This window comes from Pelecanus crispus, chromosome 9 (assembly GCF_030463565.1).
Source record: "Pelecanus crispus isolate bPelCri1 chromosome 9, bPelCri1.pri, whole genome shotgun sequence".
Lineage (NCBI taxonomy): Eukaryota > Metazoa > Chordata > Aves > Pelecaniformes > Pelecanidae > Pelecanus > Pelecanus crispus.
Window position 1 is genome coordinate 9,872,045 of NC_134651.1, and position 22,439 is coordinate 9,894,483.

The 22,439-nt window shown below is 41.3% G+C and overlaps 1 protein-coding gene across 3 annotated transcripts in view; it reads left to right on the forward strand.

The window, feature by feature from the left end:
• The first annotated feature begins 369 nt into the window (after positions 1 to 369).
• Positions 370 to 22,439, forward strand: part of FXR1 (FMR1 autosomal homolog 1) — a 43,560-nt gene continuing 21,490 nt past the window's right edge. For all 3 annotated transcript variants that reach the window (XM_075716565.1, XM_075716566.1, XM_075716567.1), the window contains exons 1-6: positions 370 to 480; positions 11,600 to 11,652; positions 17,910 to 18,003; positions 19,292 to 19,363; positions 21,403 to 21,551; positions 22,000 to 22,093. In XM_075716565.1, the coding sequence (XP_075572680.1) occupies positions 430 to 480; positions 11,600 to 11,652; positions 17,910 to 18,003; positions 19,292 to 19,363; positions 21,403 to 21,551; positions 22,000 to 22,093 (513 nt within the window). In that variant the 5' untranslated portion in view covers positions 370 to 429. The remainder of the gene's footprint in view (positions 481 to 11,599; positions 11,653 to 17,909; positions 18,004 to 19,291; positions 19,364 to 21,402; positions 21,552 to 21,999; positions 22,094 to 22,439) is intronic.

The following is a 22,439-nucleotide window of genomic DNA, read 5'->3' on the forward strand; positions in this document are numbered from 1 at the left end:
AAACAAAACCCAAACCAACCAAACAAGCCACCGCATTTTCCCTGCAGCGCCAGCGCCGCCACTTCCTCCACTCCCACCCGCCGGCCGCTGCCGCGGGGCCGGGCCGGGACTCCCGGGCCCGCTGCCCCTCCGGGCGGCGCCGCGCACCCCCCCGCCTCCCCTCCGCTCCGCGCCGCACCGCCGCGGGGCCGGCCGCTCCCACTGCCGCGGGCGGCGGCGGGGGGGGAAGGCGGCGGCCGGCTGCCCTTCCCGCGGGGAACGCCCCGCGCCCCCGGCAGCGCCCCCCTCCTCCCGCCCTACGGCGTGGGCCGGCCCACGGCGCGCGGCGGGGGGAGGAGGGGCGGGGCGGGGGGCGGGGCAGCCCGGCGGCGGTCCCCCCCGTGGTGACAGTTTCTAGAAGCACGTCCCGGCGGCCTTTGCGCTCTCAAGATGGAGGAGCTGACGGTGGAAGTGCGCGGCTCTAACGGGGCCTTCTACAAGGTACCGGCGCCGGGAGGGTGTGGCGGCGGGGCCGGCGCGGCGGGGGCAGCGCGGGGGGCGGCAGCCCGCCCGGCGGTTTGTGCGCCCGGGCGGAGGCGGGCGGCCTTTGGCGGCCGTGGGGGGAGCCCCGGCGCCGGGCCGCGGAGGAGGGGAAGGTGAGGGGGGAAGGGCGCCGGGGGAAGGTGTCTGGGTGTGGTGGGGGCTGCGGCGGAGGGGGGGGGGGCTGGCCTGAGGGGCGGCGGGGCCTGGGGAAGGTGGTGCCGGGGCGGGCTGATGCGGGCTCCTCTCGGGGGAGGGTGGTGTGTCGGAAAGGCAGAGCGCTGGGAGGGCCGGGGGGAGCAGATGCGCAGCCCGGGGATTTGCTTAGTCTTCATTTTGGAAGCGGTGGGTGGGCGGGCGTGCGTGAGGGGGTGTTTTTGGAAGAAGTAGGGGCTTCGGGTGGGATGGGGTGAACTGAGCGGAAAATACTAATTCTAAAATATTTTAAATAATTCTTTAAAGATTTCGAGTTTATTTATGTCGTCAGAAAGCTTCCTTCACCATCACCCTCCCTGGAATGTCAGGATGTTGCAGGATCAATGCAAAATACTCTCAGCTGTTGCCCGTCAGTCATTTTCCCCTAAGCCTGGCTTCAGATGTTTAAGAATCCCAGCTCTTTTTATGGCAAGAGCCTTCTGTCTTCCTTTCCAGGAGGACTGATTCCAGCCAGTATTGTGGGCACGCAGTGTAGCTATGTTCTGGGAGTGTTTAATCTCGGGACTCTCTTTAGCTATTGTGCCTAACCGCATACACAGTGTGGTATTGCACATGCAATGTTACACTGGGGGGCGTGGGGGTGTCTTTTTTTTTTTTTTTTTTTTTTTCTTCCTGAATTTCCTGCATGCAGCTGTGGATTTGGCTTGGAAGTCATGTGGTAATTGTACAGTATGTAAAGGCAGTTGGTGTTTAAAGGATTGTAACCAGCTGACTTCAGGAGTTAGTTTTTTCAACTGGCTGTCTATTAAAAGAGACAAATAGGAGATACTCTTACGAGGAAAGAATGTAATGGGGTAAGCTATATCCCCTTCCTAGGTAAGCCTCTTAAATTTTTACCAAAATCAGTAGATAATAAATTTTGTACATCAGATACATTTTAGTTGGACTTGAAATACCACACAGAAACCCACATCAGAATCATTTGCGTTTAGAACAGCATATTCCTAACTAGAATTGATTTCCTCCACCCCTCCCTTTCCCCTGCCCATTAGGAAGCCTAGAACTTGGAGACACTCTTCTCAGCTTTCATTTTCTACCTTGTGATCTTGGACAAATTTATAAATGATGGATTAGTTGTTTCTTCTGCTTAAGAAGAATGTGAGGCTAATGGGAGTATTAGGAGGTGTACTGAATTCTTGGGCTGAAGGGATCTGTGTACACAGAATTTATTATAATAAGCCTGATTTCAAACCTGCAGTGATGACGTTTCCTCCTAAGTCGGTGAGAATTGTCAGGCTTGGATTAGCACCATCGTGTGTTTTAGCCCTGTGAACAGTGACTAACAAAAGCAGATGTTTTACTTAAAAATGGTGTTAATGGCTTTCAGAACAGTGAAATGGGGATTAAGTCCAGTGATGGCATCTTCATGGTGGATGAAGTCAGGTTAGAGTGATGGGACCCATAATGACCAAAGCCCCAACTTGGAATAATCCACTGTTAATGTGGAGGGGGAAAAAAAAGCCACAGAGCCCTGCAAAAAGCCAAAACTGAATAAACCAAACTGAAGCACAATTTCAAAAGATTATTCCTGTGAGCTACATGCAGTGAAATGTGTGTGTCACTGACTCCATTTTGTGAGTCTTACTGTTAAGGTAGGCAGAGGTTATGCATGCATTTTGGAGCTAAGTAACACTACTAGTAACTTTCTGTTTAAAGTTTCTGAAGCAAAGTCTCATTTAGAAAGTATCCTATTTTGGACATTGGTAGCATTGATATTAGCATATGTAAGATAATGAGAATAGGCTCATCTTGTCTAAGCCCCAGGTCACTGTATAGGAGGTGGCAAAAATTCTCTGAAGAGAAAAGCAGAATTTGTAAGATGGGATGAAATTTGAGGTTTGCCCTCAGAACAGTCTGAATTCATTAGCACAGCACACCTCCTGGTAAATGAGATGAGAAGGATCCTGCTATGCCAACAGAGATAAAAAACAAAATAATTATGTAAACAATTACATGACAGATTTTTTTAATGAGTTGTTAATATGATCTGCAACTTAGATGTAGTAGAACAAATGTAGCGATTAAATCTGTTGGAGCATTATAGTGGGTTTTCAGTAGTTATTAGAGATGTGGCCATGGTAAATTATATTCTTTGTAGGTCCTTTTGTTCCTCTAATAACTGTTCTTCATTGTAGTAAAATTCAATTTTAACAGGGAATTCTTCGCAACTGTGTTTATATGTATACACTAAGGTTGCTATAAATTAGTAAGGAAAATTATGTTCTTTATTAAAATACATGGAAAGTCAAAGCGTTTTTCTTGATGCATGAATCGGTGGACAGTAACTGTGGTTATGGTAGGCAGCCCAAGATAACTTTTTTTAATGCTCTGTCCTGTACAAAAAAATATTGTGATCTAAATTGAACCTTTTATTTATAAATCTCCAAACTAATTTATGCTTTTTCTTTCTTTTGCTTTAAGTAAGTAATATAATCTGGAGAACAGGACAGCATTTTGTGTTTTATCCCAGGTTCTCAACCGGTATGCAGCAGAGCCAATGTTTAGCCACTTCCTGCAGCTCAGAAGACTTTGCATATATCATAATATTGAGCACCAATTGTCTTTAGAGAACGGATGGCACTGATGGGGCTCAAAGTGGTCATGGTCTTCTGAAAAAAAGATGAGGTTTGTGTTATGGAACAGGGAGGAGAATGGACAGGATCGATGAACCCTACTAGTTAAGGGTTTGCATATATTAGAGGTGTGCTGAGGACTTCCTGAGAGCAGAACAGTTGATGCTTTCCAGGTGAGTGCTAGATTGCAGGTTAGTTTTTATCTTTGGGACATCAGAGTAGACTTTTTTTTAATGTGAAATGGCCAAAAATATCTGGATTTCCTTGGGCTCCAAGTGGGTTGGAGAGAATGAAAGTTGAATACTCCCAGCCTTATCTTGGCCTGACCGCAGTGTTTGCAGGATGATGATTCTCTGTGTCATTAAGATCACTAAGTAATTTGCAGAATCACGGATGGTTGAGGCTGGCAGAGACTGTGAGAGGTCATCTGGTCCACACCCCTGCTCAAGCAGGGCCACCCAGAGCCAGTTGCCCAGGACTGTGTCCAGATGGCTTTTGAGTATATCTGAGGATGGAGACTTCATAACCTCCCCGGGCAACCTGTGCCCCTGCTCAGTCACCCTCACAGTGGAAAAAAGAAAAAAAAAAAAACAAACCTCTCGTGTTTCAGTTTGTGCCTGTTGCCTCTGGTCCTGCCCGTTGTGAAAGGTGTCTGCGCAGGTCTTGGCAAGAACAAGAGGAAAGCTTCTGTTTTATCCAGTATCTCTCTCAGCCTGCGTATGCAGGCTCACTTGTGTGCAAACCAGAGCCCTGGTACTGCACGTTATTCATGAGTTCACATGTCAGCTTACGTGAAATAGGTTGGGCTTCATAATAAAATGAGACCAAGGTATGTAAATTGAACACCAGGTAACTTCCTCTACCTGAATCTTTCGGTGGCATCTGAATAACTCCTGAAAAATCCGTTGCATTCTTCATCATAGGGGCTTACATGTGCTGAAAAAACTGACTCTGGTGTGTTGCATGCCCTTATGCTCTTTCTGTTCTAGAGTAGTAGCTGTTTATGTTATGCAAGGGCATGAAGTAGATAAAAATGTGAATTAGAATGAAATTCAACCTTTAATTTAAGGTGCTTAAGTGCTTCCTTTTTGGTCTGTTCCTCTTTCAAGAGGTGCAGTTGTTCTGGTAACAGGACTAACCAAAGTGCTGGTAGCAGGAGTTTACATAGGCCTGAAGGCAGAGACTAGCCAAAATATTACTAAGGGGAAAAAATGATGAAAGAATAGTACACAGCATTTCTCCACATGTACAGTGTCAAAGCATGATGAGCAGTTTTCCGTGAGAAAAAGTTGCATCAATAAAAAATATAATGGCTTTTTAATTTTTCTTACAATTTTTAATTAGTGGCTTTGAAAACAGCTCTTTGAGTTTCTCTGAATGGTTTTCAGCTTGATGGTTATTAAAATAGCAAACTGTTCATTAAGAGTATAGCTTACACAGCTGTTTGTGCCCAATTACTACAGCAGGAAACATGGTAAATGGATTGACTTTTTTTCTTTAAAGATCTCAACAGTCTTATAATGGTCAGCATGCATTTATTATATCTAGCCCTAACGGGTGGGTGATTTCAGACATTTTCAAGTTGTTACTGATCTCTTGAAAGTTGTGTAGACTGGTGCAAGAAGTATCTGTAGTCATTATTGCTGTTGACAAGCCATTTGCTTGACCCTTCTAGGCTGATAAAATGGAGATGCCCCAGGCAGTGATTATTGTTTGCTGATGTACATAATCAGTGGAGGTGTCTTTCAGAAGTTTTGCCCTTTGGGAATACATATACAAAGAAAGCAGTATAAGTTATGCTTATGAATAAGCCTAAACCAGGGGATTTGATGCTGAAGTTCTTGCATAACTGTCATATTTACCTGGACTTTAGCAAAGCTTTTGACACCGTCTCCCATAATATTCTCCTTGGGAAGCTGGCAGCTCATGGCTTGGACGGGCGTAGTCTTCGCTGGGTAAAAAACTGGTTGGGTGGCCGAGCCCAGAGGGTTGTGGTAAATGGAGTTAAGTCCAGTTGGCAGTTGGTCACGAGCGGTGTTCCCCAGGGCTCTGTTTTGGGGCCAGCCTTGTTTAATGTCTTTATCGATGATCTGGACAAGGGGATTGAGTGCACCCTCAGTAAGTTTGCAGATTACACCAAACTGGGTGGGAGTGTCGATCTGCTGGAGGGTAGGATGGCCCTGCAGAGGGACCTGGACAGGCTGGACTGATGGGCTGAGGCCAACTGTAGGAGGTTCAACAAGGCCAAGTGCCGGGTCCTGCACTTGGGTCACAACAACCCCATGCAACGCTACAGGCTTGGGGAAGAGTGGCTGGAAAGCTGCCTGGCTGAAAAGGACCTGGGGGTGTTGGTCGACAGCCGGCTGAACATGAGCCAGCAGTGTGCCCAGGTGGCCAAGAAGGCCAACAGCATCCTGGCTTGTATCAGGAAGAGTGTGGCCAGCAGGAGCAGGGAGGTGATTGTGCCCCTGTACTCAGCACTGGTGAGGCCGCACCTGGAATACTGTGTCCAGTTTTGGGCCCCTCACTACAAGAAAGACATTGAGGTGCTGGAGCGTGTTCAGAGAAGTGCAACAAGGCTGGTGAAGGGTCTGGAGCACAGGTCTTACGAGGAGCGGCTGAGGGAACTGGGGTTGTTTAGCCTGGAGAAGAGGAGGCTGAGGGGAGCCTTATCGCTCTCTACAACTCCCTGACAGGAGGTTGTAGTGAGGTGGGTGTTGGTCTCTTCTCCCATGTAGTTAGTGATAGGATGAGAGGAAATGGCTTCAAGCTGCACCAGGGGAGGTTTAGGTTGGAAATTAGGAAAAATTTCTTCATGGAAGGGGTAGTCAAGCCTTGGCACAGGCTGCCCAGAGAGGTGATGGAGTCACCATCCCTGGAAGTGTTCAAAAAACGGGCAGACGTGGCACTTCGGGACATGGTTTAGTCTAGTCTACCCTTGATTGGTTTAGTGTGGACTTGGTAATGTAGGTTAATGGTTGGACTGGATGATCTTAAAGTTCTTTTCCAACCTAAACGATTCTATGATTCTAAAGACCCTTGAATTTACATATGATAATTATGATTGTGAATGGAAATAAGCAGTAATGGCATAGATTAAACTGTGGTTGCTAAAATTGATATAATACTTCAGGATCTCTTTCTTACCTGGTGGCTGCTTGTAATGTTTGTGTTTTGCAGCAAGCTAAATCTGCTTGCTTTTATAAATTCCTTGTATAAGCAGGTGTCGCTAATCACTTCTAATGAAAATAATACTTTATAAAGTTCAGTCTTTTTTGTCCAGTGATTTGATTATTTACAAGTTTCCTGTGTTTGCTTTGTGTTTGGGGCTTCCCCCCTCCCCCCCCCCCCGGGGGGGGGTCAGCATGGGATACATCCCTTAGTAATAATTAAGTATTTCATGTATTTGTTACATGAAACAGTTGTGTATGAATGTTAATTAAAAATACTAAGGGTTCTTGCTTCTGAAAGGAGTGAAAGGATTGGTAATTGGATATAGGCTTCTTGACCTTTCTATCACTGATTCAGAAACAGTCCATGGTACCAATGCCAAAGCGTTTACTGTTTGAAATTTGCTCGGCAGTGGGTAAGGTAATCTTAGTATAGTTTTTAATGTGCACGTATGTGTGACTCAAAAGCCAGCACAGTGGCTATCCCTGGAAAGAATGCTTGCAGCTAAACTAACAGCACCTAATTTTTAGATTGGAGTATCCTACTTGGGGGTCAGATAAACCTAAGAAAGCAGGATGAAGAGGGAACTTGGATTGCAGCTGCCTGTTACACAGTTTTTGTGACTTTGCCTGGAACAGGATTTAAAAAAAAAAAAGTGTGTATATACAGAGACATACAGTTCACTGTAAGGGCACTTCAGTAAGCCTTGATCCGTTTATGTTATCAGCAGATTCTAATCCTAAATCCATGAGCAAAACCCAAGTAAAAGGGAAAGAGAGTGTATGTGTGTGTGTTATGAGATGAAGATGTCTCAACTGTAGTGATTTTGGTGGCAAAAGTCCTCTTGTTCATACTTAACACGGTATGGCCCTATGTTAAATTTGCTAGATCTCTGATCCCAAACCTAGGCAAGAGTCCTAGTGAGTGATAGTGCCCCTCGTTTTACAGGTGCTAGTTAGTGTTGGGAGCCTGGCTTCTGCCAAGTGAGTGGCAGAGACAGGTCTGTACCGAAGTGCCTGGGGAGCCAGCATGACATTAATAGCCTGTAGTACAGTACAGTCTCCTGTCGGCCTCCTGAGCTGGGCTGCAGCAAGCAGGGCATACATGGACTTCCAGAGATCTAGCTCACAGTGTAAACTGAATGACTGACACTAATATCTGGACAGTCCACATCGGAGGTCTGGCAAGATGAAGTCACATCAGTTTTTCTGCCCTTCCCGCCCTCCACAGTTTTATATGCGGTGTAAAACACACACAAATGTTATGTGTAAGCTTACTTGCTGATAAAACAATTCATCACTATGTGTTTTTGATGCCAGTATATTTATTGATGATGCGTTTGGTGGTCTCTTGTTGGCTCTGCCTCATCACCTCTGTTTGGAATGAGGACACATGGAATGATGTGTAAGGAACATGGAACATTTCAAACTTGGATATTGGCATTATCTATCTTAGGCAGCAGTGCTAAATTAAATTTCAGTAATGGAGTACCTTGTTCATTTGAACAAAAATTAAGATGATGCATCATTACTTATTTAGTAGAAAATGTTTTTGGTGCAGTATCAGACATGACTAGTGCAAGCTTAGGGTACAAATCTGTATAGGTTACCTCACTGATGAAGAACTCCTTCAAAGTTCCTAATTGAAAACCAGGCTATTTACTCTTCTGTTTTATGTTCATCATGCCCTTTCTGAAGAAATCCTTGTGAATTTATAGGATTTAATGTAACTCTTAATGTAAAAAAAAATCTGCTTTGTATTGCAAAATATCTTAATGTCACAGTGTTTTTGTAAAACCTTTTATTAAAAAAAAATCTCTAGGTTCTTGGCATACTTCTTTAAAAATTACACTAAATCTCATCCTGACATACATGAAATTTTTCTCTGTTTTTATCTTGGAGTTGTAAGTGACAGCTGATAATGCTTATAGTAAAGGTCAGGGTTGTAGGTAGGAAAGTAGTATGCAGGAATTTTTACTTTTGACAAATGTTTTGATGATACTTCTGGCATGTTTCTTGGCAATAATAGAATAATTTCTTATAAGACTGTATTTAAAACCTATATTGAATTCTGATTATTTCTAGCTGTATTACAAATGACTCATACAGTCTATGATACCTCATAGACCTCTGTGCTTCGGTTACTGTAAACGTGATTTCTTTCCCCACAGCTGTAGAGAAATTGATAACAGTAGGAAGAATTATACTTGGGATTTTTGACTTCTATGTTACTCCTTCACTATTCATCTTGTGTTTGTACAATTAGACTCTGATCAGACTTTTTTCGGGCCTCACACCAATGTAATTAAATAATTATGTAACTTTTTTTAATGCTCTGCATATGTCCGTTTGTGACCTGAGATGCATACCTTATAAATGTTATATTTGATTTTGAGTGTATCTCATATGTAAGTGCTGTGGAGTGAAAGAGTTTGAGAATGCCAACTGAAAATGCTATTCAGATAATTTCCAGTAAGTTACTGCATACCTGTCTGCTAGCTATGAGTCTGCAATATATTCTCATAGGGGAAGAGCAGTGTGCACGCTTTGAACTGAAAGACTTCCTTGTGCGAAGAAGTTCCTGGAACCCACATGGTGTTGTAAAATGTACAGACTCTTTGTTGGAATTTGTACTTTTGATTTTATTAAAAAGTGTTCAATGTTTCTGTTTATGCAGCTGACATTTGTGCAGTGTCAGCTGTTAGTCTGCTGCTAGTCGTATCTCTGCATTATTGTTCTGCTTCAGCTTTCCAATTCTTCAGCCAGACGTTAGCTTGAAAATCAGTTGTGAATATTAAATCTGTTTGTACCATTACATAGAAAGCCAGACTTTACCTGGTAATGGAATAATTGTCTGAAATCCTGGAAATTCGGTGTTGTTGAGATTCCTTTTTTCCACTACTTTTGTCTTATTAATGAAACCTGCAGTTAGTCAGTGGATTCAGGATTTTCTAAACTCTGCAGAGCATTATGTTGTGAATGTTTTTCAGGTGTTTTATGGTACCTGATTTTGAATATCTCTTGAGATTCCAAAGTTCTGGTTTTTAACAGAGGAAAGATAACTGAATTCAGATCTGCAGAATAAAATTTTAGCTACTATAGGCTGCCCTTAGAAATGAAACATATATTCCTCCCCCCCAACACCATGTTGAGCACTGTGAGAGCATGTAATAACATAAATAAGAGGTAAGGTTCAGCTATGAAATAAAGCAGCGTAATGGGGCTAAGAGTAATATTGAATCACGGACTCTTGGAATACAGATAAATGGCTGTCCATAGTAGGGAGTTAAATCTCTTTCTGTAAATACTGCTTTCTGTTGATAAGTTGTCATTCGGCAGAATGTTGGACTGCATGAACTTGATGCGCAGTGCTTTGACTTGGGTGTTCTGTCCCTGGATAGAGCTTGAGTTGTAGTAGAACAACTCTTATTTTCTGCACTTCTTGCCATGTTAATTCATCCCCATGTTGGGGTGTGTTTAAAGGGGATGTTGCTGGCATAAATTTAGTAAAAGTTCTGCTTTACCTCTGTTGTTAGCTAACACACACTTCAGGCAGTAAAACTTTGTATGCTCTTTATGTCTTTAAACAGACATAACTTCAGTATTCCTGTCCAGTTTACCTGTCCAGAAACTTTCTTGAAACTGAAAGTCTCTGATTACAGGTGTATTTTATTGCCAACTGTTTTCAGTTACTTACCTTTCAAAGAAAGAGATTTGCCTGCCTTCCCTTGCAGTGGCAGGACAGCCTTTGAAAGGGTTCATTTTATTAGGAACGCACTAGGTGGTTCAGGGAGGTAATTTCTGCTGACCTGCTTTGTTCAGGATTGCTAGTATGCTTTCTGCTAGAAGCAGTCTTCTGTGCTGCTGGCAGTTGGTTTTGAGTGAAGCTCAGGGAGCAGAAAAGCAGGTTTTGAGCAAATGCCTTCACAGCATTGCCCAAGTACAAGTTCAGGTGAAAGAAGATTTGTTTACATAGGCACTTCGCAACCAGCTGTCAGTATGGGCTCCTTTACTGTCTGTTGTTACATTGAGGGATCTCCTGTGTCAAAACTTATCTTTCCCTGAGCTGACACATAATACCCCTGTGGGCTAGTTGCTCCTTGCACAGTTGATACGTTCTTCATCCTCCTCGGTTGGCAGTTTCTTATGAGGATATAATCCATTCAGCAGATTAACATAGCTATGCAACTCTCTTACTCCTTTAAAACTGCAGGTGCCTCTTTGATGTCCTGTGCTTGGGCAAATACTAGGCTACAGCAAAAGCAGGAGTAGTTTGAAAGATTGTTCTGGTCCCTTTATCTGTTTTTTTTGCAACATGCATGCCTTCCTTAACCAAGAGATGTAAGAACTTAATTTCTGCATGGAGATTTGCGTACAACTATATGTATTGGGTTATTCTTTGTCTTTAGGTTTTTGACATAATCGGTGCCCCCTAAAGAAGCCCTTTGTTTTCAAAAGAAAGAAAGGGAAGTGGGATTCCATCTCAATTGTTCCTGAGATCATAATAATGTGAGACAAAAAACCTGTGAAATACTGTAGTCTTTCTTTGGTTCCCTGTGAGGTCCTGCAGGTATTTGGCTTCATGCAGTCCTCAATTTGGTACTTGAAAGATGACACCATAACTAGCTCTAGGGCAGCCTGTATTGCCAAATTTTAGCCAAACTTGGCTGTTACAATGTTCTGAAAGACAGTTTGGGATGCAGTTTGGTGTTGAGAAGAACAACTATAAGGCAAATAGTGCTATGCACAGCTTTTTGATGTTGTATTGTGAGTTGTACTAATTGCCTGGGCCTGAATCTCTCTCATTTTGTTCCTGTAAAACAGTCATGCACACCTATAGATAAAATAATAAACTCTGATAGTGAGTTTTCAGTTGTAAATGTTCTGGTCTGATTTGAGCAGTCGTTTGAAACAATCCATGTGCAATGTACTACTTAGAATAGCCAACTAAGAATATCAGCAACCTTGTGCAAACAGTGGGATCATGTCTTGGAACTTTCCTAAATTGGAACCATAGTATTAGCGGTCATCTGCTGTTTGGCTTAATTTCAGGCTGTATTGAAATTGCTGCCTTGTTTTGATTTCACTTGCATTCTTACAACAAAAATGTTTTTGTTTTAGGGATTTATCAAAGATGTTCATGAGGACTCGCTCACAGTTGTATTTGAAAACAAGTAAGTATTTTATTTAAAAAATAATCATTTGAGTATTAGGTCGTTAGTTTGGTTTTGTGGGTTTGGTGAGTTTTGTTTGGTTGTTTTGACATTAAGAGGAAGCAGATTTCATTAAAAAGCTATAGTTCTAGAAGTACAGGCTCACTATTCTGTCACAGTCTCCATGAACTACTTTCTTGAATCACTGTATCAGAATTCAGCTCATCATTTACACAGTCCTTTATGTTTTTTTGGTATCTTTAGAGATGCCCATAGATGTGATGGACAGATTTAATTAAAATAGTAATCAGTGGCAGAGGCCTGATGCGCTTACACTAAAGCAGAAGATGATGGAAAATACCAAAGTACTTCTATTAAATAAACAATTCTCTATATGTCTGATCTGTGGAATGCTGATCAGTGTTCTCAGCCGGAGAGGAACAGGTAGAAGTATCCTGACGGTGATTGATTTTTCTTTTTCATTATTAAGACAATAAATATAGATACATATCCAGTCTGAGGACCCGATTTTTCTTTTTAGTGGAAAAGAGTGCAAATCTGTAAGCAAACCTGGAGAAAGAATTATCCATGAGGCCGTCTTCATTTAATGTATAAACACAGCAGTGCTCCTAGGGACTTGCAGTGGCAAGTTGAAGGTAATCCATGGGATGGTAAAGTACAGATGAATACCTGTGGTTCAGTGTTCAGACTAACACCATGGATTACTTAGGAGATGCCAGGGCTAATTTAAGATATTCTGGGAGCTACAGCCTCTCTCCTGTTTGCCTTCCAGTTGCTAGGTGGAGATCCCAAAAATGTGTCAGCTTTTGTTGTGAAAATTGTTACTAAACTCTGCCAGCACCAACCTGTAGATTAGTCTTTGAGCCTTTCTTCAAGAATGATTGCTGGGTATTAAAGGTAATACCAGGGAGCATGCCAGTGTGTGTTTATAAACAGTATTTTGTAATCCTGAATATGTAATCCTAGGGTGTGTATGTGTATACATATATGAGTGTACATGTATATGTGTATACATATATACGTGTGTATAAAACTAAATCCTAGGGGAGGAAAATAAGCAATCCTAGGGTTTACCATGCAAAGTCCAATCTTTGTTCCTTTCTAACCTGTGTTTTCTAGTCCTTCTTTTATGAAAAATAGTTAGAAGATGAGGTGGCAATCATAATTTGTACTAACACTTACAGAGGTGGTTATGGAAGTTATTACTGTCTCCTAGGTTTCCATACCCCCACCCCAAAACCCAACAAACAGAAAAAACAAATTGGGTCCTTCATCCTATCCATGGTCTGAGGAGATGTGGCAAATCTTAGGTTTCATATTCAACATCCATGTTACTTTAAAGTAGAAGGCTCTTTGCTTTCAAAACATAGACTTTCATGCCAGAAACCTCATAAGCTAAAGGAAGTGCCTGTGGTTCACAGCAGGGGGCCAGTTGTTGTCAAACGTATTTCTAGTGTTTAGTATCCATGCCATCCATGTGTTTTAAAGAAAGTCTGGCAGCAGCAGCCATGTTCCAAAAAGGTTGGGCTACAATATATGTTGAGTGTTTTGTTGACCAAAAATAGGTCTTATCAGGAATTGTGTATACAGTTCTAGTCAAATTATTCTGTGATGAAAATCTGATAAATTATTACCCTTTTTACTGAGTTAAATTCATAAGGGCTTTCGTAGAACTGAAGTTGGCAAGTGTCCTGTCCTGAATACATCATTCTGTTGTGATAGTGATCAGCACTAACAAAGTAAACACATCTCCTCTGCTGAAGGCAGTCTGAATTGTCAGTTTGCGTTTTCTGCTATTGTTAATCAGTCTTTATCTACAGCTATTGTAAGGTTCCCAAAGTTGGTGTACTAGCACAGACTGCTAATGATGATTTTGTGGCCATAGGAATAATTAATCTCTGGCAGATATCCTTGATTCTTTTAAGAGACATTTTTTGGAGGTCAGGAGGTGGAGAATGAACACAGAAGCTTCAGGAACTGGAAACTTCTGTTATTGTATAAGACAGAAAATTGGATCTTGAGGTGCACTTTCATATAGGCCTACTGGAGTTTGAAGCAGCCATATTGAAACAAAGACTTCTCTGATGTAAGAAGCAAGTACCTCCCTTTTTTGTAATTTGTGCCAGATATTTGTGATAATCCTTCTGACTATTAGGTGTCAGTTCTGTCAGATCCTCTTAGTAGGTAATTTGTAGTGAGTCACAAGTAATTTCTTAAAACATCTTGTTTTGCATTTCACCAGTGAGATGCTCCAATTTTGGACTTTTTGCCATCAAAACTTTGACTCCTCATATTCTGAGAACTGAACCTTCTGTGCACTTTTCCAGTGTTTTATTGAAAAATCTTGCAGTTGATAGGGGTAGGGGTAAGTTGTCATTGGCCCATCCACTTCTAGTGGATTAGAGAGCTAGTTAATATTCAAGCATCACTTCCTCCAAGCTCGAGATCCATGCATCCCTGTGAGTAAGAAATTGAGCAAAGGGGGCGGGAGACCTGTGTGGATGAACAAGGTGCTTCTGGCAAAACTCAAATGGAAGAAGGAAGTTTATGGAATGTGGAATAAGGGACAGGCCACTTGGGAGGAATATGGGAATGTTGTCAGAGTATGCAGGGATGTGGTGAGGAAGGCTAAGGTCCACTTGGAATTAAATCTGGCAAGGGATGTCAAGGATAACAAGAAGGGCTTCTTCAAGTAACGTCAGTAGCAAAGGAAGACTGGGGAAAATGTGCAGCCACTGCTTAATGAGGTGGGTGTCCTGGTGATAGAGGATACAGAACAGGCAGAGTTACTGAATGCCTTCTTTGCTTCAGTCTTTACTGCTAAGGTTGGCCTTCAGGATTCCCAGACCCTGGAGGCAGGAGAGAAAGTCTGGAGAAAGGAAGACTTTCGCTTGGTCAAGGAGGATCAGGTTAGAGATCATTCAGGCAAACTGGACACCCACAAATCCATGGGCCCTGATGGGATGCACCCACGAGTGCTGAGGGAGCTGGCTGATGTTATTGCTAAGCCACTCTCCGTCATCTTTGAAAGATCATGGAGAACAGGACAGGTGCCTGAGGACTGGAGGAAAGCCAGTGTCACTCCAATCTTCAAAGAGGGCAAGAAGGCGGACCCAGGAAACTACAGGCCAGTCAGCCTCACCTCCATCCCTGGAAAGGTGATGGAATAGCTCATTCTGGATGTCATCTCTAAGCATGTGGAGGAAAAGAAGGTTATGAGGAGTAGTCAGCATGGATTTACCAAGGGGAAATCATGCTTGACCAGTCTGATAGCCTTCTATGATGGCATGACTGGCTGGGTAGATGAAGGGAGAGCAGTGGATGTTGTCTACCTTGACTTCAGCAAGGCTTTTGACACTGTCTTCCACAACATCCTCATAGGTCAGCTCAGGAAGTGTGGGTTAGATGAGTGGACAGTGAGATGGATTGAGAGCTGACTGAATGGCAGAGCTCAGAAGGTTGTGATCAGCAGTGCAGAGTCTAGCTGGAGGCCTGTAGCTAGTGATGTTCCTCAAGGGTCAATACCGCGTCCAGTCTTGTTCAGGTACTCATCAATGACCTGAATGAAGGGACAGAGTGTACCCTCAGCAAGTTTTATGATGATACAAAACTGGGAGGAGTGGCTGATAGACCAGAAGGCTGCGCTGCTATTCAGTAAGACATGGACAGGCTGGATAGTTGGGCAGAGAGGAACCTAATGAAGTTCAACAAAGGCAAGTGTAGAGTCCTGCACCTAGGGAGGAATAACCCCATGCACTTGTACAGGTTAGGGGTTGACCTGGAAGGCAGCTCTGCAGAGAAGGACCTGGGAGTCCTGGTAGACAACAAGTTAACCACGAGCCAGCAATGTGCCCTGGCGGCCAAGGAGGCCAATGGTATCCTGGGGTGCATTAGCAAGAGTGTGGCCAGCAGGTCAAGGGAGGTTATCCTCTCCCTCTACTCTGCCCTGGTGAGGCTGCATCTGGAGTACTGTGTGCAGTTCTGGGTTCCCCAGTTCAAGAAAGACAAGGAACTACTGGAGAGAGTCCATTGGAGAGCTACGAAGACAGTTAAGGGGCTGGAGCGTCTCTCTTACGAGGAAAGGCCGAGAGAGCTGGGTCTCTTTAGCCTGGAAAAGAGGAGACTGAGAGGGGATCTTACAATGTTTACAAATATCTTAAGGGTGGCTGTCAGGAAGATGGGGCCAGACTCTTCTCAGTGGTGCCCAGTGACAGGATAAGGGGCAACGGGCACAAACCAAAACAGGAAGTTCCATCTGAATACGAGGAAAAACTACTTTGAGGATGACAGAGCACTGGAACAAGCTGCCCAGAGAAGTTGTAGAGTCACCTTTTCTGGAGATATTCAAAACCTGCCTGGATGCAGTCCTATGCAACCTGTTCTAGGTGAACCTGCTTTGGTGGGGGGGGGGTTAGACTAGATGATCTCCGGAGGTCCTTTCCAACCCCAACCATTCTGTGATTAGAGATGGAACCAAAATTAGCCTACTGCAACTTCCAAGTGGATTTTATTGAAGGTACAAGGTCTCTTTGATCATAGCATCTCATTATGGGCAGTGATAACTTTCTGTAAGCTCCCACTTGCTAGATTCTTAACTACATGCTACATGGCACAGTTGAAATTCTCAAGAGAACTTTAAGCAGCTCATTTGAGTTTGGAACACTTTTGATCCTGTTGTTCAGTTATGATTATTATGCTCACACTGTTTCTAAACTGAAGATTTATATACCCCGTAATTTAAGGAATGTATGTTGTCCTCAAGTCTTACTGTTTGCCTTTGCATCTGTGAGAGTAGTAACTTCACAAAGGCGAGGAGGGGAAGGAAAAACCCAAACACTGAATTTAGTGACCATTATAGTTGCAATGAGGGCAGTTGAATTGCAAGTGCTTCTTGGCAGCCCCCTTCACCATTTCTCAGAAATAGGATGAGATTTAAATAACATTTTATGGCCAAAATACCTTCCCACTTCAACAAAAGCTGCCCATAATCTTCATGGGTTTTTCTTGGTTTTCAAAGTTCCACTATAGTTAGAAGAAAGTGTATATAATGGCTAGAGCAAAACTGTATGGATACCTCACATCTTTAGTAAGTGAGGTACTTGAGCATAGGCTGTCTTTTCAAAGAAAACATATAAAAGTATCCATCTTGTAAAAAGTTGCAGAAGTACCCTTTGCTCTCAAGGCTGAGACTTACTCCACTGAATTAGGCTGCTCTGTCTGCATGTATTGGAAGTAAGCAAAACAAATTACTTGCAGTAATCCTTACTGTTGCAAGTTAGTTCTGGGTCCTGTCTGTACCTGATGTGAGCTTTGATTACGATGGGCATAAATGATGGACACTGGAATACTTTGACAGATATTGTCAAAGTCCCTCAGATATTCTAAGTTAATAAGGTTTTTTGGGAGGTGTTTCTTTCCCCCTGGTTTTATTTCAGCCTGTGTAGAGTCTTCAGTTGAGCTTCTGGCTAAAAGAGTGAGGAACAGCCGCTATTCTGTGACATTCACAGAGTAGAAGGAAAAGGAATTTCAGGAGAACACAGAGGATGTGAATTACTCCAGTAGTCTTTGCAAAATGCGCCTAAAATATACAATTCTACCAGTAAAATGCTTTGTAGAGCCAGCTGTGGTAAAATAAGTAGCTTTTCTGTACAAGACGGTAAAATTTTAATTTTATATACCTAGTAATAATTGATATTGATAAGCATATATAAAGGTACGTTTTGAACTGAAGCTGTTTCCCAGACATTTATTGGGGAGTGTTAAGAAGCTTGTAGGTAGAAATGTAAAGTTTTCTTAATGATCAGAGTCAGATTTTTCTGGAATACTTAAAACGTCAATGGTAAGCAGTTGAAATGTTAAGTATGAGGTGAAGAAATGGATGAACCCTATGGTGGACTGCCAAGATAAGCTTACATCTGTATAAAGGCTTTATGACTTGAACAGTAGAAATATAAGTACATCATCTAATAATTTTTTCACTGGGGTTTTATGAATGTCATTTACTGAACCCAGTCAAGTTAAATATTTTTTAGTTAATTTAAAAATTGTTTTGTCATTATTACCTTTGCAGATACTGGTTTTGTCTTGACAGGATTATTTTGTTCCTTTGCTTATAAGGTTTGCTTTCTAGCAATGAATAAACAGACTTGACTATATGGAAAGAGTGAGTTTTAACTAAATGCAGAGTTCTAAAAATAAAACTAAGAAAACAACAGAAAAACTGCAGAAATAATATGTAATGTCTCTTCAACTTTCAGCTGGCAGCCAGAGCGCCAGGTACCCTTTAATGAAGTCAGATTACCACCACCCCCTGATATCAAGAAAGAAATTGGTGAAGGAGATGAAGTGGAGGTGAGTTTATCCTGATGAACTGTCCTGACACATAACTGATTGTCCGTTCAAGGCAGTGATGATGATTGTAAGTACATGACTGAAGTGAAGACGTAAAATGGAGCATGTCTGTAGTAATGGATTTATTAGGCTTTCGGTGAAACTGTAACATTTCAGTTTTTTCACAGAGCTACCAATGGAACTTTCTCAAAATCTAAAACTTAAAATAGCGGAGAATGTACCAGATATTTCACCTGGGTTAAAACTCTTGTTATTACAAGAGCTTTATTACATCTTCACATCAAAACATTTCTGACAGTTACATTCCAGATAAAAAATGAAAATTGCCCAGTTTTGTTTTTAATTCTAAAACAATCTGGTAGGAAACTGTGTGAATTATACTGTTTTACAGAGAAACAGTGTTAATTAGAAATGATGTATTAAACAGAAATTTAAAAGGTGCCTGTTCTGTTGCCAGCTCATTGTAGTATCTTTAGTCATTAGTTTAACTTCTGCTTTTTACTTGTCCTTAAAATCATAGTAATGAGTTTATTTGGGATACCTTTATAGTTTTTTGGCTAGTAATCTAAGAAACAATATAGTATAGGTGCTGGGGTTTTCTGTTATTTTACATGAAATACGTGCTGTTTGTTGGCTTTGTTAGAGGTTAAATGTAAAGGATTATTTTCTACTTCCTTGCTGTTGCAAAATTTTGTGTTTAGTCTGCATGCAAATGACTTTGGCCTGTCAGAAATGTATAAGGAGTAAAGGAAACCTACAGAAGATGAGGAAAACAAAAGTTTCAGAAGTCAGTCTATATGTTCTATATCTGATCTTGCATTAACTTGGCAGTGTTTGTTAAATATGGAATGCATAGTCATGTGATGATGACTTGGTTCATTTCAGTAGTCCTAGGTATATCAGGTAAGCCAAGGACAAAACCAAAATCTTAATTGTGGAGTTACTTCTATGTGTGACCTTTCAGTGTGAAGACAGTATTTGAATTTAGTGAGGAATTGCTCCTGAATAAGCGTTGAGCCAAGGTTTTATCTTTTTTTAGAAATGTCAGTTGAATTGTCAGTAATGTATGCAAAGGAAATCTGTTCACAATCCTTGTAGTGCAAAATAGTAAAAATTTGTGCAAGAAGCATGTGCCTGGATAACTTACACAAAAGTAATTTTTGTGTAGAATACTGTTCCATTTTAATGAGAATTAGAAAAGTTGGGGTGTTTTTCCTTCATTATACATGCAGGCAAGTGAATTATGTCTGTATGTGCTTTCAGTGTTTCTTACTAATTTCATTTTCAGGTTTATTCTAGGGCAAATGACCAAGAACCTTGTGGCTGGTGGCTGGCAAAAGTTCGAATGATGAAAGGAGAGGTAAATTATTTTAAAACCTACTGATTTCATGCTGTTGTGTTAAATACAGTAAGTATGAAAGGTCTCTATGATGGAAAAACTAGGAATAAAGTACTACAAATACAAAAACATGATAAAACAGAATTGTGAGTTGAGATCGCTTTGGAATGACCCATGCTGCATTACACAGCTGAGGGTTGTGTTTTTATAGCTGAGCAAGTCACTTCCATTATTAGCAGTTTAATTGCCTGGAGGACTGTGTGCATGCATAAGAACAGGACTTTCAACAAACCTACTTTGTGAATTGAACTTGGTGCTAAAAATTAACTAAAGCGGTACACTTCACCCGTGGTTAAAGTCTGTTTAAACTCCATAAATTAAGCATGCTGTAGCTATTGATGTGTGTTGCTGTGGGTTCTTTTTGTGTATGTATTTCTACTGAGTGTAGTGGAAAGACACTGGTTGGTTTGCTTTTATGTATGTCAGGTTTGTATTTTACCATTGACTGTTAAGAGTTGCAGCTGCAAACTAACTTGTAGATTCAGACACTTAAGTGTATGGAGCTGTGGCAGTGTCTGATGTGGTCTCATTAATGCTTTATTTTGTGAAATGACAGCAAGAGAATTTAACTTTGTAGTAGGAAGGGTCCCGTGTTTTGATGCTTCTACTGTATTAGATTCCTAAAACCAAAGGAAACAGGGTTGAGAGAAAAAAATTGTCCAATTTCTGGTATTGTTTAAAAACTGTCAACAAATAGTAACTGCTGTTGACCTCTGTAAGGGCAGGGTGGTGGTAAGCAGTTATCAAAGGAAGATTCTGTGTCTTGATCCTTGTGGATGAACAGATTGTTAAGAAAACAAGAAAAGGAGACAAACTGATTTAAATGATAAGAGTTTGTCATTTGGGGCTAATCTGCTTCTCTTATGTCACAGAAATTTGGAATTTTACTATCAATTACCTTGCTATGCTGCTTATTCCAAAAAAGTGTAAAAAAAAAAAAAATTCTGAATTTAAACTCGTTTTATCCAATCCTTAATTTTCTAGTATTTTTGATTGGGGCGGGGGGGAATATTTTTCATCCTCAGATGGCTGGTGTCTTTATACAGCATTGTCAAATCAGTTATTTTATGGAATTGTTCCCCCAAAAAACCTCACAGTTCAATTTTTGCTTCTTTGTACAGTCTTTAACATGGTTCTGTACCAAAATTTTTTCCTCAAATTAAATGTGCAATTCACAAACAACCCATGTATGGAATGATAGCTTTGTGATTGTTCCGATAACCAGAATTATCTTTAACTATAGGAGTCAATTTTTTAAAGCATGTAGGGGTAGTTCTCTTAAATTTAGTTGTCTGTTTATTATTTATTCTTCATTATTATTACTTAACCTGTTTTGTGATATGTTTCAAAGCAGCTTTATATGATTAGGCAGACACCTGAGCTTCAGGGATACTGTGCACACAAGCTTCTTTATACTTGCATGTATTGGGTGGAAGTGTAGGAGTAGATTATTGGTAGCCATTAAATCTTCTTAATTCTCTTGCCTTTCTAAATTTGGGGTAGTGTGTATCCAAAAGATTGAATTTTTATTTTTGTTTTGATCTTGCATGATTCGCAGGTATTTTGCCTATTGAATCAGTGGATTTGCTTTTTTTTTAACTGTTGCAGAGCAGATATTTCTATGAAGAATGAGTTATGTTTGCTTCTCTATTAAGTATTTTTTAGAATTAGAGCTCCAGTAAATATTTTGAGTTTTGGAACTTGAACTGGACTAAAGTAGGTATTTGAAGGGGGATGGGCATGAGAAAGAACAATCAAAGATGCTTTTGTGGGGGGCTGAAATTATGCTGGTATGGTGCCCTGACTTCACTGAGGTATCGGATGGGTACTGAAATATGTCCAGGCTCATTTGTGTAGAATTGTAGCATTGTTTCAACTCAGATTTATGTTTTAGTCTATATATTCATATTTTGTACTTTCTTGGTGATGTTGGTAATGTTACTATGTTGTCTTTGTTCCTTACTGAAGTTGCTATTTAAAAAAAAAAAATTCTTCCATAGTTCTATGTCATTGAATATGCTGCTTGTGATGCCACTTACAATGAAATTGTCACTTATGAACGACTCCGACCTGTGAATCAAAATAAAACTGTCAAAAAGAACACCTTTTTCAAGTGCACAGTGGACGTTCCTGAGGATCTGAGAGATGCGTGAGTAGCTCTGCGCACTTTAATAAGGCATTTACTGTATTTGAGGGGGAAAAAAACCCACTTGGCTTATGTTTTAGAGGCCAGTTTACAGGTCCATGAAGATCCTTAAGGGTGGCTATGGCTGCAGTAGCTGGTTTAGAAACTACTGGGATCCCTGCTGAGCTTTTGGGATGGGGACAAGCTCTGACATGGGAGCTTCAGGTCTTGCTTTAGGCTTGTACAGATGACGCACTCAGAGCGGGCCTCTGGTACTGAGACTTGCCAAATAACCATGATGGCACACAGTCCACAGAGGAATAAGCTCTGGAACCATGTTAAGGAGAACGGGAGTTTTCCAGTTTCTGACTAGTCTTTGTCATAAACTACTCTGAAATGTTCTTGGTTCTGTTCATGATATTACTTGTTCTGTTTTGGTGCATCTCGTTGAAATAACATTTTCTCTCCTTAGGTGCGCTAATGAAAATGCACATAAAGATTTCAAGAAAGCTGTGGGAGCGTGTAGAATTTTTTATCATGCTGAAACTGCTCAACTAATAATACTGGTAAGTAATTATTTCTATGTAAATGTTGCATGAATTTGCAGTGTATTATTTATGGGAAGTATATAGCCAGCTGTATATTTGTATGGAAAATTGTTTAACTTATCAAGCTATATAAATTGTGAGAGATTTAACATAAGTAGATGTGTTTAATCTTTGGGGGTAGGCCTTTTGGAGGGGGTACAAGTACTGCACTGCATACAGCCTAAATTTAGGAGCAGCTTGAAAGGTGCAAAGTCTCATGGTTTTTATGATTTTTGTCATCCACAACTGAGTGCCGTTTCACTGGTTTGTGCAGATGGCTCAAAGCTAGCTCTAGCTTGTTCTGCTCTGGAGCAATAGATTGCCC